General features: G+C 44.2%; 1 protein-coding gene across 1 annotated transcript; it reads right to left on the reverse strand.

The window, feature by feature from the left end:
• Nucleotides 1–7,799: 7,799 nt before the first annotated feature.
• RESP18 (regulated endocrine specific protein 18) lies at nucleotides 7,800–24,056 on the reverse strand. The gene is given in 10 exon segments (XM_027590647.1): nucleotides 7,800–8,194; nucleotides 9,869–9,894; nucleotides 9,897–9,957; nucleotides 10,080–10,118; nucleotides 10,543–10,673; nucleotides 11,875–11,979; nucleotides 12,882–12,950; nucleotides 13,629–13,764; nucleotides 23,754–23,843; nucleotides 24,024–24,056. Coding segments are annotated over 10 exon segments (741 nt in total). The 3' UTR covers nucleotides 7,800–8,143.
• Between the last annotated feature and the right edge of the window lie 212 nt (nucleotides 24,057–24,268).

Genomic DNA, 24,268 nt, shown 5'->3' on the forward strand with positions numbered 1-24,268 from the left:
AAAATATTTAGTTCCCATTAACTTTTCACCTAATGGATTTGCTCTTCCTTGATGGTCCTCGACTAAATTATTTCATTAGAGGCTGCAAAATGGTGACTTTTCTAATTCTGTCATTCCTTTAACATTTATTAGCTGATATTTTATAAAGAAGAGCTTTCTTCATCAGCTGGGGTTATTTACCCTGAAATACAGTTCCAACTGGAAAGGTAGCATATATTCTTATTTTTTTGGTTTACCAATTTGCAGCGTAATGAATTTAGGTATAGTAGTTCCCTCCAACTGTGACAAATAAATTTTTAAAAAATATTTCAATGATGTTTCTTGTTTGATCATTACTATGGAAGAATGGATTTTCAAATATTCAATGTGTATCAATCAATTGCAGTAATTATTTTTTTATATTCAAATTGCCTCAGAATAAGTCAGTGAAAGCTCCTTTAAACTGGTTCTGGGGTCCTTTTGAAACATCCCATTAGAGGCGCCTGGGTAGCTCAGTCATCTGTCTTCGGCTCAGGTCATGATCCCAGCTCCTGGGATCAAGCCCCACGTCGGGCTCAGCAGCGAGCCTGCTTCTCCCTCTCCCACTCCCCCTGCTTGTGTTCCCTCTCTTGCTGTGTCTCTCTCTATCAAACAAATGAGTAAAAATCTTAAAAAAAAAATCCTACTAATCACTGACAGTTCTCTTGCTTTCTATCACTCCAAGATGTACCAGGTTCATCTTTTTCTCCCCCTGCCCTAGACATGGAAGCAACCATTCTTCCAAGAGACTAGGTAGCTTTTAGTAAGGACTGACTTTAGAGATCACAGTCTGGGATTTAAGGGTGATAATAGAAACTGAGATGACATTGCTTATAGGCTCTTTCAGTGCACAGAACTAGAATATTAAGATACACACACATTCACACACATATTTCCAACTAAAATTTAACTGTGATTTTTACTGAGCTCTTTTGATTTTGTACTCGTATCTCTTTATTCTTTTTTAAAAACTTTTTAAAAAAGATTTTATTTATTCATTTGAGACACAGAGATAGAGAGAGAGAGCATGAGCAGGGGGAGAGGCAGAGGCAGAGGGAGAAGCAGGCTCCCCGCTGAGCCAGGAGCCCAATACCCGGGATCACGACCGGAGCTGAAGGCAGATGCCCAACCATCTGAGCCACCCGGGCATCCCCGTATCTCTTTATTCTTACACTGAAAACTTTGGTTTCTTATGACATTAATATAATCACTTATGTGTGTAATCGTACAATATAAATACAATAATTTACAAATAATAATGCAAATATTACCCTACTAATAAAACAATAAAGACGTTTAAGATGTGTGGTAGTCATTTTTTCCTTGGAATATAATCCCTTAGGGTATACCATCAAAATACTGCATTCTAAAGTCATTTGAAATGGTTCTTTTGTTTGTGTAGTCATTTTTACCAACTTGATATATAATTTGGTTTGTTTGTTTCAGTTTGTTCTCAATTTTAGTTTTTTTTACTTTATATATAATTTTATTTTTTAATATGTAAAATATTTACATTTTTCAGAAATCAAAACTATATAATAAAATATACTCAGGGAATTCTCTGCACCTTCCACAATTTCTCCTGCCATCTTTTTTTTTAAGATTGATTTATTTATTTTCTCCTATTTCTTAGAGAGAGAGAGAGAGAGAGAGCGAGCACAAATGGGGGTGGGGAGAAGCAGAAGGAGAGGGAGGGAATCCTCAAGCAGACTCCCCACCGAGCACGAGCCCAATGTGGGGCTTGATCCTAGGACCCTGAGATCGTGACCTGAGCCAAAACCAAGAATTGGACACTCAGCTGACTGAGCCACCCAGGCACTCCCCTCCTGCCATCTTTATCACCTCACTCCTTTATTTCCTTTTTAAAAACTTTGTATATTGTGAAATAAAACAAACAGAAAAATGCATAAAACAAAAATGAACAACTCAATAAATTATCACAAGGTGAACACCCATGTAGTCCAGGTCAAGAAATAGAACATTTCTAGCACCTTGGAAACCTTATCATATCCCCCAGTCAGTACCTCTTCCCAAGGGTAACCATTATTTTTTAAAGATTTTATTTATTTATTTGACAGAGAGAGAGAGCACAAGCAGGAGGAGTGGCAGGCAGAAGCAGACTCCCCGCTGAGCAGAGGGGCTGACGCAAGCTCTGTCTCAGGACCCTGGGATCAGGACCTGAGCCAAAGGCAGATGCTTGACTGACTGAGTCATCCAGGCACCCCCAAAAGTGGCCATTATTCATTCTTTTTTTGACCCTATTTCTTTTCTTTTTTTTTTTAAATTTTTTTAATTTTTTTATTTTTTTAAAGATTTGTATTTATTTATTTGACAGAGACAGACACAGCGAGAGAGGGAACACAAGCAGAGGGAGTGGGAGAGGGAGAAGCAGGCTTGCTTGCAGAGCAGGGAACCCGATGCGGGGCTCGATCCCAGGACTCTGGGATCATGACCTGAGCCGAAGGCAGACGCTTAACAACTGAGCCACCTAGGCGCCCCTCTTTGCTTTTCTTTACAGTTTTATAACCTAAGGATGCATGGTTAGGTTATGAAAGTGTAAAGAAAAGTAAAGATATATAGATTTTGGATTATCCCCAGTATTGGTTTATCATGAGTAGTGTAAGTATGTATACCATTGTACATGTTTCCTGTTGCACATGTGTGCCAGGGGGAGCAGACAGCCTGTAACAACTTTAAAGGGAGGAAGATGGGCGGAAAAACACACCCTTTTCTCATCCTTTTCATTCCTTCCCTCTGATCTCTCCTAGGTATTCCCATTGTCCTAACCTAAAAGGATCCAGAGGAAGAGGGAGCTCATTGAAGTAGTCCATAGAAGTTAGCTTGTTGGGAGAGGAAATAGGGTGAAGACAAGTAGAGAGCAGATCCTAGCGGTAAACTTGAGGTATCTGGGTATCTGCTTTTGATCCCCTTTTCCCCCCTCTCTCTTTCTCTCTCTTTCTCTTTTTGAGAAATCATCTGTCAGTATAATTGTTACTCTTTTGTAGGTAACCTGTCTTGATTGTCAATATTTTACTAGGCTGTCATTAGAGAGACATTTATTTTCTTTTATTCTCCTTGAGATTCAAAGAGCTTCTTGAATACATGGCTTGATGTCTTTCAGCAATTTTGAGGCATTCTCAGACATTCTCAGACATTGTCTCCTTAAATATTGATTCTACCCCCATTTTCTCGTTCCCTTCTTTCTGGAACTCCAAGTAAATATATATTAGACTGTCATGTGATATCTTTTATGGTTCTACCTTATCTTTTGTATTTTCCATTCTTCTGTCTCTCTGTACTTCATTTTGGATATTTTCTTTTGAACTACAGTCCAGTTTACTAATTTTCTCTTCACATTTGTATAGTCTGATGCCTTGAACTCAGCCAGAAACCATGGTACACTCAATCAAAGTAAATCCAAAGAGTTTAATTATAGAACTGTTTATAAATGTATGGACAGGTAAAGAAATATAGACCTTTGTCAACTCACAGCAAGTCAGGGAGGGAGCCAGAGGAATGCATACCCTGAGTTTTCTCCCTCTTTGGACCCTGATATCTTGCCAATAACTTCTATTGGCCAAATCCAACTATAAGCCAGTGAGCAAGGACGTACAGTTGATACAGTTCATAGACATTGACCTGGGGCCATAGAGCAAGGAAAATGCGGAATATCTAGCTTAATCTTAGCTTCTACTCTTGTCCTTTACTTGAATGAAAACCCTGTACTCTTATGACAAGTGACACACACATCCCTTAATTCAGGTACACTCTCCTATGAAACCTAAAACATAGTGCAGTGCCATTGTTCTTGATAGAAAGTAGCAGGAAAGAGAAATGGGAGAAAAAAAAGAAGCTTCTGTGCCAAGTTATTGTAAACACAGCTGCTACAATCCCTTTCCTGTAGGGGATCCTGAGGCTTAAACTGACAGTTACAACTTCCTTATGCTCCCACTCATTTTGTGGCTTTTTTACTGTGGTCAGCACCTTGACTGGATTGGATTTTTGAACTGGTGGTTTGAGCCCCATCTTTATTTTTGTAGGATCTGAATCTTTGATGTTCCTGGCTTTGTTTGGTTTCTACAGTTTTTTATTGAACCAGTACTACTGGGAAGAAGAATACAAAGAGCCCAGGTTAATTCCTCTGGCTCCAGTAATAACCTTTTTTTTTTTTTTTTTTTTGCCCTTATTTTGTAGCAGCAACTCAACTTCTCCCTGGTAATTGGAGTCAATCACTGTGGCTAATATAGTGATACCCATATCTGTTTATAGGTTCAGTGGCATGAGGAACCCATGTGGTAGTCTCAGCTTCCAATTCAACTCTATCACTGTGGTGTAAGTGTGGTGTAAGTGTTCCCCTCTTGGGCACTAGCACCTGCAAACTCATCATTCAGGAGGTGGGAAGCAAAGATTTCTTCAGAGATTTTGAGGTATAAGAGTGAGGGGGCCACACTGACCTTTACCCTTTGGTTCCAAAACTCTTGGAGATGAATAAAACAACCACTCTGTAAGTTCACTAATGGTGAGTGAGTATTGTCAGAAGTATTGTGGACAGAAAGGGCAAATCCATATCCAGGATATAATTTGCTGCCTTTTTTCATGGTAAAAGAGGTTCAAAATAAAAATCTGTCACCAGGTGTGCCATATTGGAAGCTCAGTATTATCCTCTGTTGCTGGCAAATTGGTATTCAGGGGTGGCTATAACCATACCATTCATGAGGAGGAAAATTCACGTTGGTAAGCCCATGCATAGCTTCATTTCCTGCCACCATGTCCATTGATATGTGGGTCCATTAAGAAAACACCAGACTGGCTGGATAAAGAGGATGACTGATATCCACAGAATTGGTCATTTCATAACCTGATTACTGACAAGCTTTTCCATAGTCTATGTCTTCTCATAGTTATTTACATAGGAAACCATGACTATCTTCACACTCTGTGTTCATCCCAAGTGATCCCTCTCAGACTTTCTTGCCACAGATTTTCTTATCTTGTTCTATTCAAACCCCAGATCAGCCAACCAACCTGTTAGTCATGAATATTGTTATCGGTATAGACAAATACCTCATTTCTTTTCTTCTTCAATTCCAAGTGGACCACCAGATCTACCAACAAAACTTCCCACAGAGGGGATTGCTCTTCATCGATGTAATCCACAGACATTTCTGAATAGTGCTGTAATGTAGTGCCCTTCCACTTCCAGCTGATGCCTGCATTTTGTGCAAATGTCTATAAATTGGCTCTGTGCTTTCCCCCCAGTCTGTTCGCTGGTCATAGAGAATTCCCATAAGGCCATAATAAAGTTGTGGGAAAGGCAGTGAAGCAAGGAAGCTACTTTCTCATGCAACTTGTTCCATCCAGATCTTCTTGGGCCCAGTCTCATATACACCATTTCCATTTAACCTCCAATGTTATGGTTTAGTGGATTGGATAATACCCAATGCATGCCAATGCATGGTTGTCCCATGGTCAGGTGTTCAGTATACCATGGCCTGGTAGGAAATTAAGCTGCTCTTCAAATGGAGAATAGCTGATGGCCTAAAAGGGCACCATCTTCCTTTAAAATCCTAGGGATCTACACTATAATAATCTTACTGGGGCTTGCCATAGGATTCATATGACATTACAGTCTGGGACAGACACTTCCAATGCTACTGAGACCACTGGTCATAATTATCAAGGGAAAGGACAGCTTGCATTACAACCTGGAATTCCTGCAGAATGTTTCCTTGCTTCAGGACATACTAAAAGCCTGTTGGGTTACTGGTAAATGGGTCAGAGTAGCACATTTAAATGTGTTTCACGTTGCCTCAAATGCCAAAGAGGCTCATTCTTCCATAAAGAGTATTATCTCTTTTTTTATTGTGGTAGATGTTCAAGGTTAATTAATTTGTCTCACATGCAACAGATAATTGGACCCTATAAACATCATTAATGTGGCAGGACTTTGAACTTTCTTGACATTCTTCTTCCATGCGTCTTACGACATCTAGGGTGCATGCTATTCTGCCCACCATATTCAGTTGCCACAATATCATCAAAATAATGGACCAGTGTGATTTCCTGTTTCCTCTGATGTCTCAGGTTGAGATCTGAAATGATGAGGGTCTTTGACTTGTTTGGAGGGCTCCTCATGCTTTCTGTGTTGATTTATCGTTTTGAGGATGTGTTTGTAAACTGTGATGAGCACTGGTTCAGGTCAGAATTAAACAAAAGCCTTATTTGCATTACCAGCAACCCCCACATTATGAAATATACCTGGGAACCGGCTGTCCTACAACCCGATGGCTGTTGGATTTCTTTGAGTTCCTTTACCCTCTCTCTTCTTGTGGAATCAAAGCTGAAGGGCTCTCATGGGGTAGTCTCATTGAAAGTTCAATCGCTTATGACCTAGCAAATATAAGTATCACTGGTTACCTCCCAATATCATACTATAATCAAAGAAAGTTTTTATTCATCTTTGTGCAAAAAGAGATAAAGAATAATAGTCATACACATGGGGAAACATCCCAAAGGCCAGTGGGACAGGAAAAGTCAGTATCACCTCAAATGGAAAATGTGGGGACTCATCCCGAGTCTTGTAGGTATAGTTTTCCCCCTTTGGACCACATACATTTTATCCTTTCCCATTAAGGATGAGGCTTAACTTATAAATTCTAGATGGTGAGGCAACCTTGCTGATCTTGGCATGGTGGTTGTCTGAAGATTGCACTGTGTATCAGAAGCTGCATGGTGTCCATGGATATCATCTTCTACAAATTCATAAATGTTACCTTTCAATGAAGAACTTGCTCCAATGTGTGTATTTATGAACTCTTTGGGTAGAGGGAAAAGGAGCTTCCCTAGATTTTAAATTTGTAATAAAGGCCTATTTAAAAAGAAAAATGACAACAACAACAACAACAACAACAACAACAACAGATAATGGACCAGTGTGATTTTCTGTGGGACATCAAAGTAAAAAACATCTTTCCAAGCCATGCTTTTACAGAGGACAGGAGACTTGGTAGAGCCTTGTTCTTTTTTACTTTTTAAAAAATGTGACTACTAGAAATTTTTATTTTTTTTTGAAAATTTTAAATTACATATATAATTATAAATTGTATTTCTACTGAACAACACTGACTTAGAAAATTCTTTATTTTCCATTTTTATCAGGGAAGATAGCTGGAAGAAGTTTGCATTCACATGGCAGAGCTAATAGTATATCCTAAAACTGTCTTACTTCAGTTGTGTTTATACATATTCTTTTTTAAAAAGATTTATTTTTTATTTTAGAGAAAGAGTGTGTGCACAAGCATGGGGAAGGGCAGAGGGAGAGAGAGAATCCCAAGCAGACTCCCCGCCAAACATGGAGCCCAATGTGGGGCTCAATGTGGGGCTCAATCTCATGACCCTGAGATCATGACCTGAGCCGAAATCAAGAGTCAGAGGCTTAACCAATTTAGCCACCCAGGCGCCCCTAGAGTTTATAGATATCCTTAATTTAATAAACCAAATGTACTATCTTTTCCTTTATTTTTTGCACTTTCATTTCCTCTTTAAGAAATCTTATCTAACCATTAGGACATGAAGTTATTCTTATACTATCTTCTATTTTTTTGAAGATTTTGTTTATTCATTTGAGAGAGAGACAGAGAGAGAGCACGAGTAGGGTGGAGGGCAGAGGGAGAGGGAGAGGGAGAAGCAGATTCCCCGCTGAGCAAGGGTCCCAATGTGGGGCTCAATCCCAGGACCCCGGGATCATGACCTGAGCCGAGGCAGATGCCCAACTGACCGAGCCACCCAGGTGCCCTGGTACCACACTTTCTTAATTACTACAGTTTCATACTGAGTATTGATAGCAGGTAAAACAAATCATCCCATCTTCTTCTTTTCAGAAACATCTTTTCTCATATTTCCTTTTTACATTTTTTACCTTGAGAAATTCATAGTTATTATTATTTATTATTGAAGTATAACTTACAGCCAAGAAAGTCTATAAACTTAGGTTTATAGCTATATGATCATTAGATTAGGTATACAACTCCATAACTCCTTAGAGAAATCAAAAGGGTCATCCTAGAACTGCCCCTCTGGAGGGCGAATGCGAGGGCACTGGGGCAGAGGGGTTCCACCTGAGGTCTCAGTCAGCAACAAGGCTTTGGCCCACAGTGGGGGGTGGCTCAAAGAAGCCCTAAAGTAAAAAGAAACAAAGGATTGGAATCAGTATATGAGGAGGTGGCCCCTTCCTTACCTACTCTCCTTCACAAAATGCTTCAATAAGAGCCTGATTTATGTAAGCTACAGTGACTTAGCCCACCCATTGTCTGTCCCCTTGGCTCCCACAAATAGTTCACCCTCCCTCCCATGCTTTTCCTTTGGGCTCTGGGCTGGAGAAAAATGGCAGCACCTTGTTTGCATTCACAGAAGCACCATGGCAACCATCCCTCACAAGTGGGTCTGTCACTTAGCTTTAAATGCCTCGACCCAGCAACCACTCCAGGCTTAGGAAGACCAGCTGTCTCTTGATGGAGTGAGAACTGGTTTCCTAGGAGAGCCTGAGCGGCTGGAAGCCCCCTGAGGTGCGAGTTCCTTGCAGGCTCTCAGTTTTCACTCTTGCTTTTCTCACAGAGATTATACCCCAGTATCACGAGAGGGGCCTTTTGAAATTGTGTATCACATTATGTCACCCCTTCCTCGAAACTTCCCAGTGAAGTTGTCACTACACTTAAAATCCAAACTTTTCACTATGACCCATGAGCCCCTGTATGGTCATTCCGGGGCCTACTTCTCCAACCTAATCTGCCACTGACTTTTCCATCTGTTCCTCTAAAGTGAATGGTATACCTGCCTCGGGGTATTTGTCACTGGAGTGCTCTCTGCTTGGGATGCCCCTCCCTATACCTTCCTCTGGTTGCCACCTTCTTGCAATTTAGGTCTTAGTCAAAAAAAAAAAAAGACTTTCATCAGTGTGGAGGAGTCTGACTTTGGAACAGCCCTATTCTCACTACAGTCCCTGAGAGGATGGGCAGGGGTTGTGCAAGGAAAATGTCTAGGATTCAGGAGACCTGGGTCCAATCTTGGCTCTGCCATGAACCTGTGGTGCAGCTCTGACCCTTGACCAGCCTGGGCCCCAATGTCTCATCTATAAAGATAGATGGGAGTGCTAGATGCGTGTTTTTTTTTTTTAAGATTTTATTTATTTATTTATTTATTTATTTATTTATTTATTTATTTATTTAGAGTGTGAGCAGGGGGAGGGGCAGAGGGAGAGAGAGTCCCAAGCCGACTTCACGCTGAGCGAGGAGCCCAACGCAGAGCTCGATCCCACAACCCTAAGATCATAACCTGAGCTGAAATCAAGAGTCAGATGCTTAACTGACTGAGCCACCCAGGCGCCCCTAGATGTGTATTTTAAATCTAGATTCTGAAGAGTTCAAGCATCTCAAGGAGATAACCCAGAGTCTTGCCCTGGTCACTTTGCCCAGGCCATGGAGTAGAAAAAAAAGGAATTTAATTTAATTTGCTTTAATTTGGCCACTTTCAATGCCTATTTGAGACTCAGTGTCTATGCACAATCCTTTAGATCATCTCATCCTTAGAGGCTCTCAGCATCTGCCCTCCCAACCTCTCATACTGATACCCTCCCAACCTCTCATACTGATACCCTCCCAACCTCTCATACTGATGCCCATAGGTGTTTCTGTGAGAGAAGGAGGATGGGATAACCTTTGATTAAGAAAGGAAAGAACTTTTCTTCAGCTTATCTGTTCACACCTCAATATCTATTCCCTTCTTCATAGGAGCCTCCCTCTTTTAAACACGTTGTTGGTGATTCCAACCTCCAGAGAAAAAGTAAACCCCTTACCTTGACAGGGTTGGCCCCCTCTTGTTGAGGGTCTTCAAGTCCACCTTGGAGGTAAAGCACTGCTCTCTGTTCACTTTGGCCATTGGGCTCTGGGAGAGGGGAAGTCAGGAGTCAAGAAGAAGGCAGAAAAAGGTAACAGGGTTCCAGAAGGGAAAGGGATAGGATCCAAAGTCAGGGATTGAAAATTCTTGAGAAGACACGTAAGTCTTACCTTGGGGAATAGGAGTCGAAGTTTCTCCTCTTCTTGCCCCTAAAGAGACAGGGGTGACAGATGGAAGCTAAACTTGCTAACACCCATCTCCTCTCCCTCTGCAGAGGCTGGTCATTGTTTTTCATGGATCCCAGACAGAACTTCTCATAGATCACTCTCATAGTCCTGCCAGCAGCTCTTCCCTGTAGTTTTTTTTTTTTTTAAGATTTTATTTATTTGACAGAGAGAGACACAGTGAGAGAAGGAACACAAGCAGGAGGAGTGGGAGAGGGAGAAGCAGGTTTCCCATGGAGCAGGGAGCCCGATGCAGGGCTTGATCCCAGAACCCCAGGTTAATGACCTGAGCCGAAGGCAGACACTTAATAGCTAAGCCACCCAGACACCCCTCTTCCCTGCAGTTTTAACATCTGTTCCCTCCCTGCTGTCCGTCTGCTAGATAGCATGGGCCAGCCATAGGCCTCACGCACCTTATCCCAGTGGTTTTGGTGGGAAAGGCTGCCTTCCCATGCCTCAGACATGGATCTTGGGGGTGGAATCTGCTGATGTGCTTCTGGGCCCTCACATCCTGGGTAATGTCATCCTTCCAGAACAAACCTGCAGGGTAAAAGGATGTGGTGAACTGACACCTGAGACACACTGACTGGTCCACTCCAGGAACTGGAGTGAGACCAGCAATCCCCCTCTCCCTCAAGTAGATAAAGAATCACAACTTGTGCAGAGAACTAAATGAGCTGGTGTAGAAACATTACTTAGCATAGTGCCTGGTGTATAGTAAACCTTCCACTAGGATTGTATTCGGTTTGCTGATTCATTTGAGACTATTGTGAGGACTAAATGAGATTAGGGGTGTAAGGAGTGCTTAGAAAACTTAGGCAGTTATTCCTAAACTTTAGTGTGCATCAGAATTTCCAAATTCTGGAATTTCCAATTCCAACAAATTAGGGGCGCCTGGGTGGCTGAGTCGGTTAAGTGTCTGCCTTCAGCTCAGGTCATGATCTCAGGGTCCTGGGACGGAGCCCTGAGTCAGGCTACCTGTTCAGCAGGCAGTCTGCTTCTTCCTCACCCTCCCTCCTGCCCACTCATGCTCTCTTTCTCTCTCTCAAATAAATAAATAAAATCTTTAAAACAAAAAACCCCACTCAAATTACTGTTCCCCACACCCAGAGTTTTTGATTCAGTAGGTCTGGGGTGAAGCTCAAGAATGAGCATTTCTAACAAGTTCTCTGGTGATGCTGATGCTGCTGGTCCTGATGCACTTTGAGAACCATTGCTTTAAGGCATCACACACATATTAGACGTCAGTAGTAGTAGCAGCAGTGATATGAACTCAGGGTAGATTTCCTTTCTGACCCTTCCCCCATCCATGAAGTTCTGCTCTAAGGAAGGGTCAGCCTTCTGTCTCCAAGGGATTTTTCACTCCTTTTCATGCCTCCTATCTATTCGTCATGCTATTTACCCTGCTTCCTACTCGGAGGCTGAGGGGTATGTATGTGTGTTCTCCTGGCTGAGAACCTAAGGATTGCTGGTTATGGAAAAACTCAGATAGCACTAGGAGTTGGGACTCATCAGAAGGAATTGGATGCTGGCCTCTTCCAGAGTGTTCAAGGGCAAAGAGCCCACCCATCCAACTCCACCCCCATTCCAGTCATACCCCCTTCTCCATGAGGTGAGCATGACAAGAAAGTTTCAAGTAGAGACATCTGGAGAAGAAAGCCCATCCTCAGGTCAAACAGCCCCTCACTCTCTCCAACTTTTCTGATCAGGTCTCAGCCTCTCTTCCCCAGCCCTTACTCACCTTGGGGCACAATCTGCTGGAATACAACTTGTAAGTGCTGGGAGACTGGAGTGGCAAATCCTTGGAGGGGCCAGAGCTGCCCCACTCCCACTTGACTCTGACCATCTAAGAGGCAGAATGGTGGCATCAACAAGGAGCTTGGCCAGAAGACTTTCAAATCCTAGCTGAAGAAAAGCATCTTTTTTCCACTATTACCCCTGGGTTCCCTGGTCTCTATCCCCCTCACCAGACCCTTTCTTCCTCTCAAGTCCTCCTTCTTTTCATTTTCCCTTCCCCCATCACCACCTGCCCTGTTCTTCAGAACCTCATTCGCCTTTGATGCCAACTTCCAGATAAGAACCAAGCTTACAAGCAAAGAGCAGCTTGTGGAAGATGAAGTAAGCAGAGACTCAGAAAGCCAGGTGAACAAATGGGGCATGGGAAGCAGATGAACTGCATCCAAAGGCTTGGAAGCCTGGAGGAGATTGGAAAGGAGGGCTAGAATCCTTTGAGGAAGCAAGTATTGGTATGCATAGGGTTTGTGTGTCTGGATCTTTGTCCTGAAAGCCACAGTTTATTTAACTGTGCATAGGGGAACGATAGAGTGTGGGAGAGGATAATCCCTAATGCTACAACACCTTCATTATTCCAAGTAAATGGGGTAGAGTTGGTAGAGAGTCCCATTTTTTATATAGTGGAATTACCATGAGTCCTTATGGACAGGCGTTAAGAAAAGGGAATGGTCCTCCGAAATCAAATGGATTCCCATACCAATTTCCTGGCTTTCGGAAGGAGCAGAACCTCCAGCACCCTCATGAGAAAGAAAAGAGCTTCTTCTGGAAGGGAGATTGTTAGTGAGGCATCCCTCCAGCACTGATAGTAAAAGTGGTGACCTGGACGCCCTCTGCCAGGCCCACAGGGTTCCTGGCGCTGTCCTTGGTGCTGAGGGAGTGACCGACGCCCCGCTTGGAAGAGGCGTCTGGGCGGCAGAGGCATCCCTACAAGAATGTCCCCTTCCCCCGCCACACACACATCTCTCCTGTCATCCGCCACCAGGCCTCTTCCCACAGTTCTTCGCGAGCCCTCGGCACTGGCCTCTAAACCCAAGAATCGGGCGGGGAAAGTTGGCGTCAGACTAAGAGTTTGCGCGCTCTTCCCCCACGCTCCTGGCACTGGAATCCTCGAGTCTGCGCAGTCGGTCTCTGGCCGCTCAGACAATGTCAGCGCTGGTCTACCCCGAAGGCTCAGAGTGGAGGGAGAGGAAGGATGGACATTTTCCCCCTCCATTCTCTTTTACCCCAGCCTAACATTCCCCTTCTTATCTGAAATCAGAGCGCAGATACCAGGCTCAGAGGGCTTGTGATGAAATCCTAGCTCGTTTCTCCGCCCAGCTTTCTCTCTGGAGCCAGGACCCCGTACCCGTGCGTCCCTGCTCCTATTGTCCAGAAATCCGTGTCCCCTGACTATCCCTCAGCTATGGGCAGCTCTTCCTTGGCCCCTCGGTGCGTCTTACTTCTCCTATGGCGGCATAGGCGGGGCTTACTTCCCTCTGCCCACTCGTCTTACCGTCGCTTTTCTTAAGTCCAGATCCCATATGCGGAGCCCCACCTCAAGGCTGCGTCTCTTTCTACAAGACGCTCTCTACATTGATCTCTTTTCACGTCCTTCAACACATCCTTTTCCTCCTGAGTTCCTAACCTTGAGGCCCCCTCATCCACTTCTCTCAGGAACACTCTCTGGTCTGCCCGCACCCCCTCCCAAGATTTCCTCCTGACCGTGGCCACTAATGTCGCTGCAGCCCCCTGGGCGGCTGTTCAGCAGCAGGAAGCAGAGGAGCAGCCAGAACCCCCCGGAGCCCCTAGGCCACAGCAGGTGCTTCATCCTCCCCAGCTCGGCGCGCTCACCCCCCTCCTAAGTTGCAGAGAAAGTAGAGACAGCAGCCAGAGGGGCTGAGATGGACCATAGCTTCCCACCCGCAATGTGTGCTGGATCTGCACAACCCACCCTTGGCAGCTTGGCCAATCACGGTTCGTCCCTGGCCCCGCGGACGCGTAGCCAACTCCTTCCCTTTACCGCCCGCAGAGCCATCCCAATTCACCTCCAGGCACCCGCTTTTTTACGTAAACCAGGTCCCAAGGACTACTGCTTCTACTCCCAGCCCCAAAGTTGTACAAACGAATTGCATGTAAGATGCGGGTGCGAACTGTATCTACCTCATAAGCTTGTTATGAGGATTAAATATGAATAGCAACTGGACAGTAAACACTCAATGTAATTAGTCTATTTTTATTATCCTTGATGCTTACTTTACCCTCACCTCTTAAAAATCTTCAACATGCATGAGTTCAACCTGCAAAATATATCGCACATCCATCCACTTCTCTCCACATCCACTATCATCGCCTTGGTTCAAACCACTAACAAGCTAACTGATCTCTTGCGTCCATTCTTGTTTAGTTATAGGTTAGTGTGTGAGCTTTCGAAACCATAGACTGGCATTTCCACATTTTCTTTTTACATTTAAAAAAATGTTTAAGTAATCTCTACCCCTGACGTGGGGCTCAAACTCATGACCTCAAGATCAAGAGTCACATGCTCTACCAACTGAGCCAGCCAAGCACCCCCTCAATATTTTTTTCATTAAGCTTAACAAATTTATTATGAAAATCCTCAAATACTAAAAAAGAGAAGAATCTAATGAACACATATATGTATCAGCTAGACTTAACAATTATTAAGATTTTGTCGGAATTGCTTCTTTCTCTTGAAGTATTTAAAAGTAACTTACAGACATCATGACATTTCACTCTTAAATAATTCAATATGCCTCTCTTAGAATAAACAATAGTTTCCTACATAACCACAATACCAGACATCTTTGGTAGGCTGAATAATGGCCCCTAAAGATGTCCATGTCAGAGTCCCTGGAACCTATGAATATGTTACTTTATAGGGTAAAAGAGACTTTGCAGTGTGATTAATCTTAGAAGGTGATTAACCTCAGATGAGATTAGCCTGGATTTTCCAGGTGTGCGCCATACAATCACAAGGTCTCTATAAGAGAGAAGCAGGAGGGTCAGAGTTAGTAGTGGGAGATGTGACATTGGAAGAAGTTGGAGAGATGCCAGGAAGAGGCCACAAGCCAAAGAATGCAAACACTGTCTAGAAGCTGAAAAAGGCAAGAAAATGTTTCTTTGTTTAAGGCCCCAGAAGGTGGCTCAGTGGGTTAAGCGTCTGCCTTCGGCTCAGGTCATGATCCCAGGGTCCTGGGATTGAGCCCCAGATCGGGCTCCCTGATCAGCAGAGAGTCTGCTTCTCCCTCTCCCTCTGCCACTCCTCCTGCTTCTCTCATTCTCTCTCTCCCAAATAAACAAATAAAATCTTTAAAAATAAATAAATAAAAGGTAATTAAGTATTTGAGGGAAATTTGTATGTGGATTTTGGGTTCACTTCACTCGTTTCCCAGATTTCTTCCTCAATTTCCAGTTGCTCTGGCATTTCTGTGCTCCAACCTGTGTTTCTGAGGCTGGTCAGACTGCCACTTTCTGCCTGAGCTCTATTTCCCCATGTGCTGCAGGAAACTGTGAAGTGTCCTTAGGAGGAAAGCCTGTTAAATGTAGGATTCATCTGTGGACTTTCCTTTTCTCAAGGATTATATTCCCTCTAGCTTTTCTTGCTTTTGGGTGGTCTCCATGCTTTCAATTTATTTTGTCTAGGGCATATATATTCAATGTTAGAAGGAGACTAACACAAGCTATTTTGTCACACCAGGAACTAGAGGTTTATCTGGTTATCACTGACTTGTGTTATATATATTCGAAAATTGTTTACAGAAATAATTTGAAGCCTAAGAGCAAATGATTCTGAATCTGCTTTGAGATCTATAATGCTATAGGAAAAAGGCACATACTGGTTTTTGGGTAGTTGAGCAGAGGTGGCAGTGCTTCTCTCTCCTTTCTAAGATTTCAAACTGCCAGGGAAATAGCTAGCAAAATAATAGCTTATGTAGGCATTGCTACTGCACTTCTTTTTGCTATTCTTGCAAGGCACCTTAAAGCTGGGAGTAATAACCTCAGAAGACCAAGCAGGTTCTCAGGCCTATTAGACCTGGAGTTCAAGGGGAGGAAGTTCCTTTCCCAAGAGGAAAAAATCACCAGAAATTGTGGTGGGGGGAGGGGGGATAAGGAAGGATTGCAATTCAGCTGTGGCCCTCCGCTGCCTTGCATTCACCTGATGAATGATGTCTGGAAGGAGAAAGGGATCTGAAACCAGGCTACCCTCTGCACCATCACCACCCCAAATGTCTTCTCTGTTCTGCCCCTACATATTTTACTCCAGGGGCTCTGGTTGGAGCCCACCTGTCCTGCCACCAGACAAGCCCACAGAAGGAGTTTTGATAAAAACCCACTTTAAAAATCCAGAAGCACGTTGTCCTACAACTTCCCCTCTAGCTGGTAATGCAGGGATGCTTCAATCAGCTACAAAGTTTTGCTCAAGAAGGAAACAGTTTAAAAAGCTCTGAAGTGTAAGGAAACATGGGATTTGGAATTTGTGTGTATATGTGGTGGAAGACTTCCCATCTGCAACACAAACCCCCTCTCCCCCAATAAATAATAGGCTCTAATAGCAGTCCTGATTTGGGCAAGTCCTGAGGCATAGGGACTTAGCAACTGCTTGACAGCCAGCGTCCCCTTTGGATCGCATATCTGATCTTCTCTTCCCTCCCCTGATGTCCCCATAGTTTTAGAGCTAGTCAAGGACCTTGACTTAGAGAAAAGTGGCAGATTCTTTTATGCAGACTTTAGCACCATGGCAACCAGTCCTCATTGTGGGGATCAGTCACTTAGTGCTGCTGATGTCACCACCACAGCGACCAATCCGGGCAATGAAGCACAGTTGCCATGGTGACAGGAGGCAGAAGATGTTTCCTTGGAGAGCATGAGGGTCTGGATTTCCCCCCCGCCCCCCGAGGTTCAGAATGTCTCTGGGTAGAGTGCATGGCCAGCTGGAAGTACTCAGCTCTAGGCAGTTGCCCAGTCCAAGCTATCAGAGTGTCCCCTAGATCAAAACAATACTCCTAACAGGCCTGTCGGTTCCACTCTGGCCCTCTATCAATACATTATCCAGCAGTGCTAGAGTGGTCTTTTATTTTTTATTTTTTAAAGATTTTATTTATTTATTTATTTATTTATTTATTTATTTATTTATTTGACAGAGAGAGAGTGTGTGTACCAGAAGGGGGAGCGGCAGGCAGAGGGAAAGGGGAAGCAGACTCCCTGCTGGGCAGAGGGCTGAATGTGGGGCTCAATCCCTGGACACTGGGATCATGACCCAAGCCAAAGGCAGACACTTAACTGACTGAGCTACCCAGCCACCCCTAGGGTGATCTTTTAAAATTGTACATCACATCATTCTGTTCATTTCCTTAAAATCCCCTAGTGATTTTCTTCTGCTCTTTGTATAAAATCTAGACTCTTTGCTAGTAACTGCAAGGTCCCAAATAGCCAGTTCTGGGCCTACTTCTCCAACTGCATTTCCTACCACTGGCTGCGCTGTTTGTTCCTCTAATGTGCTAATTTATTTATTTATTTATTTATTTATTTATTTATTTATTTATTTATTCATTCATTCATTCATTCATTCATTCACTTATTGTGCTATTTTAGAACCAAAAATACAATAACCAAAATTAAAAACTTAATGCTCAATAACAGAATAGGAATACAGAAAAAAGTATCAGTTAACTTGAAGATGGAATAATAAAAGTGATCCAATCAGAACAACAGAGAGAAAAACATTGGGGGAAAAAACCATGAGCCTCAGGGACCTGTGGGACAATGCTAAAAGTCTAACAAGCATGTCACTAGAGTCCCAGAAGTAGAGAAGAAGAGGGGTAGTTCATTAAAAATATTTGAAGAAATAATGGCTGAAAACTTCCCAGATTTGTCAAAAGCCAGAAACCTACAGATCCAATAAGTTCAGTGAACTCCAAATGAAACCAGCAACCAAAGGATTAATGGGGCAGATAAGCACAGGTGCAACTTCTTCTGAGAATGGGTCTGGCACCCTGTTTCTGTAAGATAACATCCTTGCCTGACACCCTGATAACCAAGTGTTGACTTAGTTTTGCAGAGACCCAAGTTTTCAGTAAGGAGCTGGCCAGAACCAGTCAGGACCAATGGCCACCTCTTTGAAATGAAAGAGCAAAATGAAATGAACGTCTCCTACTTAGTAACTGCCTTTTTTTTTCTTTTCCAAGTTTTTATTTAAATTCATTGGTTAACATACAGTGTAATATTAGTTTCAGGTGTAGAATTTAGTGATTTAGCACTTACGTACAATACCCAGTGCTCATCACAACAAGTGCCCTCCTTAACACCCATCACCCATTTAGCCCACCCCCCCACGTACTGCCCCTCCAGACACCCTCAGTTTATTCTCTATAGTAAAGAGTCTGTTTTCTGGTTTCCTTCTCTCTTTTTTTCCCCCTCTATGCTTACCTGTTTTGTTTCTTAAATCCCACATATGAGTGAAATCATATGGTATTTGTCTTTCTCTGACTTATTTTGCCTCACATAATACTCTCTAACCTCCTTTATTTTGGGGCATGAAGCTTCTTTCTCCTTTACTGAGACCCTTTTCTGCTTGCCTTTAAAAATCCCTGACTCTCCCCCTTTGGGGAGGGAAATTTGAGGCTTGCCCTTCCATCTCCTCACTTGGCTGCCTCTTGAATAAACCCCCTCCTTGCTGCATACTCAATGTCTCAGTGATTGATTGGCCTTTGCCTTGTGTCAGGCAGATGAACTTGGGCTTGGTTACACAAACAGGAGAAACTTGAAGAAATCCATGCCCTGACACATCATAATCAAACTTCTAAAAACTAAAAAACAAAGACAAAATCTTGAAAACAGCCAGAGAAAAACAACATATCACTTACTGAAGAACAATAGTCCAAATGACTGTGGATTTTTCATGATGAACCACGGGGGCCAGAAAGGAATGGAATAACATTTTTAAAGTAGTAAAAGAAAAGCTGTCAACGCAGCATTCTATACCCAGCAAAATATACTTCAGGAACGAAGGTGAAACAAAGTTGGAGAAAAACTAATTTGTAGCCAGCAGACCTGTTCTAAATGAATTGCTAACAGAAGCTCTTCAGATAAAAGGGAAATGATATCAGAAGGAAACCCAGAACATCAAGAATGGAGAAAGTAATAGAAATGGGAACTATCTGGGTAAGCATTATAGGCTATTCTTCCTCTTTTGAATTACTCACAATGCATTTGATGGTTCAAAGCAAAAGTTCTAACATTGATAGAGTTTCCAATGTATGTAGATGTAATTGATTCTAGTCAACAGCTACAACATAAATGGGGAAGAGGGAAGGAACATATGCTGGTAAGACCTCTGCATTCCACTTAAAATGGTAAAACAGTGATTTTTTTTTTAAGATGTTATTTTTAAGTAATCTCAACATCCAACATGGTGCTCAAATTCACAACCCCGAGATCAAGAGTCACACACTTTACTCACTGAGCCGGCCAGGTGCCCCGTAAAACAGCAATTATAAGCAGACCTTGGAAAGTTAAATGTGTATACTCAGATGCCTAGAGCAACCACTTAAAAAGTATAGGAAGATAATAAAAAACACAATTGATGCATTAAAATCAAATACTGAAAAGTGTTTCAATAACCCCAAATGAGGAAGTAAAGGATGCACGTGATGATGGAGGCTGAGAAATCCCATAGTTTGCCTCTGCAAGCAGAAAACCAGGAATGCTGCATCCCTGGACCTAAGAAGCAGGGGAGCTGATGACATAAGTTCAAATCTGAGTCCAAAGGCCCAAAAACCAGAAGCACCGATGTCCAGGGGCGGGAGAAGATGGATGTCCCAGCTCAAGCAGAGAGCAGATTCACCCTCCCTCCACCTTTTTGTTCTGTTTGGGTCCTTGGTGGATTGGATGATGCCCACCCGCATTAGTGAAGGCATCTTCTCTACTCAGTCTACTAATTCGAATACTGATCTCTTCCAGAGACATTCGCACGGACATACTCAGATATTATGTTTTACCATCTATCTGGGCATCCCTTCACCCAGTCACACTGACACATAAAATTCACCATCATCATGGGCAACTGGGAATGAGCCCTACTGGGGACCTCTGAGGATCTGTGTAGAACTTGTCTCAGGTTTTCCCCACCAGGGACGGATCTGCTGGGGTATTTATCCACTAAACTCCATCCTTAACTGTTGAGAGCTTCCTCTGGGGGTGTTAAATCCCAGACACCTCAGAGCTGTCTTGAGCACAGGTAGGCAAGTCCCCTGGCATTCCAGAAATCCCACAGGACAAGAAGCAGAGTCCCAGCTTGAGATGGAAAGCTGTTGGCGCGTACAGACATGGCCTACCTGCAGCTACAGGCAAACTCAGAGATGGGCCAGGGGATATGAAGCAGGGCATCTACTGGTCTGCTACACAGTTGTTCAATAAATAGCTATCGCATTCATATGTTATATGTATAACTTACTTCCCTGACTAAGCTTCAGTTGCCTAGAGGCAGGAGCCATGTGTTGTGGTGGCCAGACACAGTGAATGTATGCTAGGGAAAAGTAGGGTACGTGGTAGGGGCCAACCTAACTCATAAAAACCAGACATAGATTAATGTGATGAGTCGAGCATTAGGTTTAGCTCTGTCCTTAGATGCACAGATGCAGGGGTTAGGACATGCTTTGGCAGCATGGTTAAGCCTATATTATCAGAGGAGTGGCTCTTACTTTCCCTGGGTTCTATAAGTAGGTAGATGCAATGATCTGAATATTTGTGTCCCCCCAAAATTCACATGTTGAAATCCTAACCCTCAAAATGATAAGATAGTATTTGCAAGTGGGGCCTTTGTGAGGTGGTTAGGTCCTAAGGGTGGACCCCTCATGAAAGGGAGTAGTGCCCTTATAAAAAAGATCCCAGAGAGATCTGTTGCCTCTTCCTCCCTGTGAGGGCAGTGAAAAGACACTGTCTATGAACCAGAAAGCAGGTCCTCACCAGACACCGATTCTGCCAGAGCCTCCGAGTGGCTTCCCAGCCTCTAGAACAGTGAGAAATAAATTTCTGTTGTGTATAAGCTGCCCAGTTTATAGTATTTTGTCACATCAGCCTGAACAGACAGTAGGTTTGGTACTTTCCCATGTGCTCCCATTTGTGAGGATCAATGAGCTAAGGGCTTTGAGAAATATAAAGCTTGAGGCATGGGATGTCTGGAGTTTGGTTGGATTGAACAATGGTGGCTGGTCCCCTTCTCCCAGGGGTAAAGTGACCACAGGTAACAGAATGTTAAATGTGCAAAGCCTATAGTCACAGAATTCTCTGTGTGAATTCTTGGGTTTGAGGCTGGCATGACTGCTCTGTAGGGGACCCTAATGCTCAGAAGGTACCGTGAACCTCACAGGCAGAGCGAGGTCCCAGGCCTGCCAGACCCGAGGTCTGGAGGGAAGACTTTCTTTCCACAGATATAAGAGAGACCAAGAAGACACATTTGAAGGCTGTGGGTGGGGGTGGCTGGCCACCCCTCCAGCTGTGATTCCCTCTTGCCTTTCATCTGCCTTAGAAATGATCTGTGAGGGGAGAAGGAAGGGACTGGAACCCAGACATTGGGGGCAACAAGGGCTCTGCTCTCTGAATCCCATACCCCAACCTTCCTTGGGTTCTGATCCCACCTCTCTCACCTCAGAGGCTCCGGTCAGGTCTAAACCCTACCCATTCTGCCTCCATACAGGTCTGTAGAAAGAGTTTGCTTGAAAATTGGCTTTCCTTTGGATTTGGATCCAAATTTGGATCAGCCTGAAATTGTCCTTCTTGAGAGCACCGGGAAGGTGTGGGGGATGGGAGGCTTCCCCTAAGCCCTCAATCAGCTGTGAGGTTGTGACTCGTGACTCATGACTCAGACTAGGGAATGGCTCAAAAACAGCCTAAAATGGGAAGAAACAAGGAATTTTCAATGAATGTTCTGAGGCAGAGGTTGTGACTCCTTTCCCCACCCCTCCTCCCCACCAAATTCAGAGCGAGCAAGTCTCCATAGCAGTCTTGATGTGAATAAGGCCTGAGACAAGGGACTCAGGTGCTGTCAGACTACAGGCCTTTCCCTGGTCCCCATCTCTAATCTTACCTCCTTCCAGGGATTTTCCATTAGACACAGGGCTGGTTGGTCCCCTGGGCCTGAAGGAGAATGTTAGCTCCTTGTTTGCACGCTTGATAGAACCATGGCAACCGGCCCCCATCGTGGGGTCAGTCACAGGACCAACGATGTGGTCCAGCAACCAATCCAAGCTAAGGAGGCCTGGCTGCCATGGTGACAGACAGGAGGACCAGTTTCTTTGAAAGGGGTAAAAGGCTGGAGCACCTTTGAGGTGCAGGCTGCCTCTGGATGGAGTCCAGCTCGGAGCTTCCCAGCAATGCTACCTCAGCCTTTTCCAAGCTACCACCAGATCCCACCTGGACAACTCAGCCCCAAACAGTTCGAATTGGTTCTACTCCTGTCCATTTCATTATCCATCTTCCAGCAGCATCACTGTATCTTTATAAAATATTTATCACATTGCCCTTCCCTCGCTGATGATTTCCATTGCACTTTGAATAAAACCCAAATCCTGTCTTATAGACTTGAATGCTGAGTAGTCCTGGGCCGCTCTCCTGCCACATGCTTTGCTGTCTGTTCTCCTCTGAAGGACCCTGCAATCTCACCTAAGGGCAATTGTATTTGTCATTCTCTCTGCCTTGGGGATTCTTCCTCCAGATCTTCCCAGGCTGCTTCCTTGTGTCATTTAGGTCAAAGTTCAAATGCCACCTCCTCAGGCTATCATTAGTGTGGAGAAGTCTGATGTGCAGAGCAGCTCAACCTCTCCTGCGGCCCTGGAGAGAAAGGAGGTGGGGTTGGGGTAGGGGAAAGTTGGGTCAGGAGACCAGGTCTGGTTCTGCTCCAGCCCTGCCCACTTAGTTTCTCAGCTCTAAAGATGAATGATAACTAAGAGGTGAGTAGTTTTTTACCTGGGCTCCCAAGAGCTCAAGGGACCAAGGGGATGCCTGAGAGCTTTTTCTGCAGGTGACTTCCTCCACACCACAGAGAAGAGCAAGGGGGAAGCTGAATGGGAGTGGTTCTGGGTACTCTTGTCCCATTGGGATCATAGCTTTAGATTTATATATAGAGATATACGTGTATATATGTATGTATGTGTGTGTATGGAGAAAGAGAAATTTACATAGATATATAGATATGGATGGATGGATGGGCAAGGTAAGGATTAGGGTCATGTCATACTCAAGATTTTCTTAGAAAAACAGAGAGCCCATATTTCTTTTAAGTTGTAAGACCTCCCAAGTAGATTTCTGTAGGCCCTTTAAGCTCTGTGCCTGTGCTTGATCTTACAAGAGGCCACTGGAGGCCCCCAGCCCCTGCATCCTGCAGTTGCTGAAATCCGTGATAAATTCTGTGAGAGAGAAAGTGGGGGCGCCCTCCAGTGGGGAAAGGGAGAATTTCCCCTCAATCCCGCAACCACTGGCATTTTTCATATGTTGTCTTTAATCCACACAGCAACACCAGAGGGGTCGCCTTTATTAACATTCCGATTTTGCAGATGTAGAAGAAGGGATTTGAAGAGCCTAGGGAATGTGTCCAAGATCACAGCCGGGCAGTGGCAGAGCCTGGACTGGGCGGGCTCTGTATTGGAACCTCTGTTCTTTTCCATCCTCCAGGCCCTCTCTTCCAGAAGGTTCTCCATCGGCCTCAGTGAAGTCTTTTCATTCTTTATCAACCAATGTCTATTCCCTCCTTCACCCCGCCTCCCTCTATAAACAGGCCCTGGGTGGGCCCAGCCTTCCTGGACAAGGCCAGGCCCTCCCCTGCAGGGGGACCTTGCCATGGTTGGTCATCTTTTGGTTCAGGACCTCTGAAACCGTTTCAGAGACCAAGCATTGTTCCTTGTTCACCTTGGTCACTGGGCTCTGAGGGGAACGAAGGCAGGAGTCAAAGGTGAAGAGGAAATGGTGAAAAGGCCCAGAGGGAAAGAGACGGGATCCAAACGAAGAATTTCAAAGTCCCTGAGGGCCCCTCACCTTAGGGAACAGCAATCAGAGTTTCTCTTTGCCCTTGCCCCTAGAAGACAAAGATTAAGCCAGGGATACCAAGTAGTAGCCATGGGTCCCAATCCTAGCCATGGGTCCCAATCCCCTCCCTTTGTAGACATGACCAAAGTATCATGGGATTGCTTCGGGCTGAAATCAGACAGGTGCTCTCTTCATTCTATCCACTGGACTTCTGATGGCTCCTACCTACAGCCCTGACACTCCTTTCCTTCGCAACTGTTCTGTCTACCGGTCATGTGCAGTGTGGACAGACCACAGGCCTCACCCACCTTGGCGTGGTGGTT

The sequence above is a fragment of the Zalophus californianus genome, chromosome 3 (genome assembly GCF_009762305.2).
Source record: "Zalophus californianus isolate mZalCal1 chromosome 3, mZalCal1.pri.v2, whole genome shotgun sequence".
Lineage (NCBI taxonomy): Eukaryota > Metazoa > Chordata > Mammalia > Carnivora > Otariidae > Zalophus > Zalophus californianus.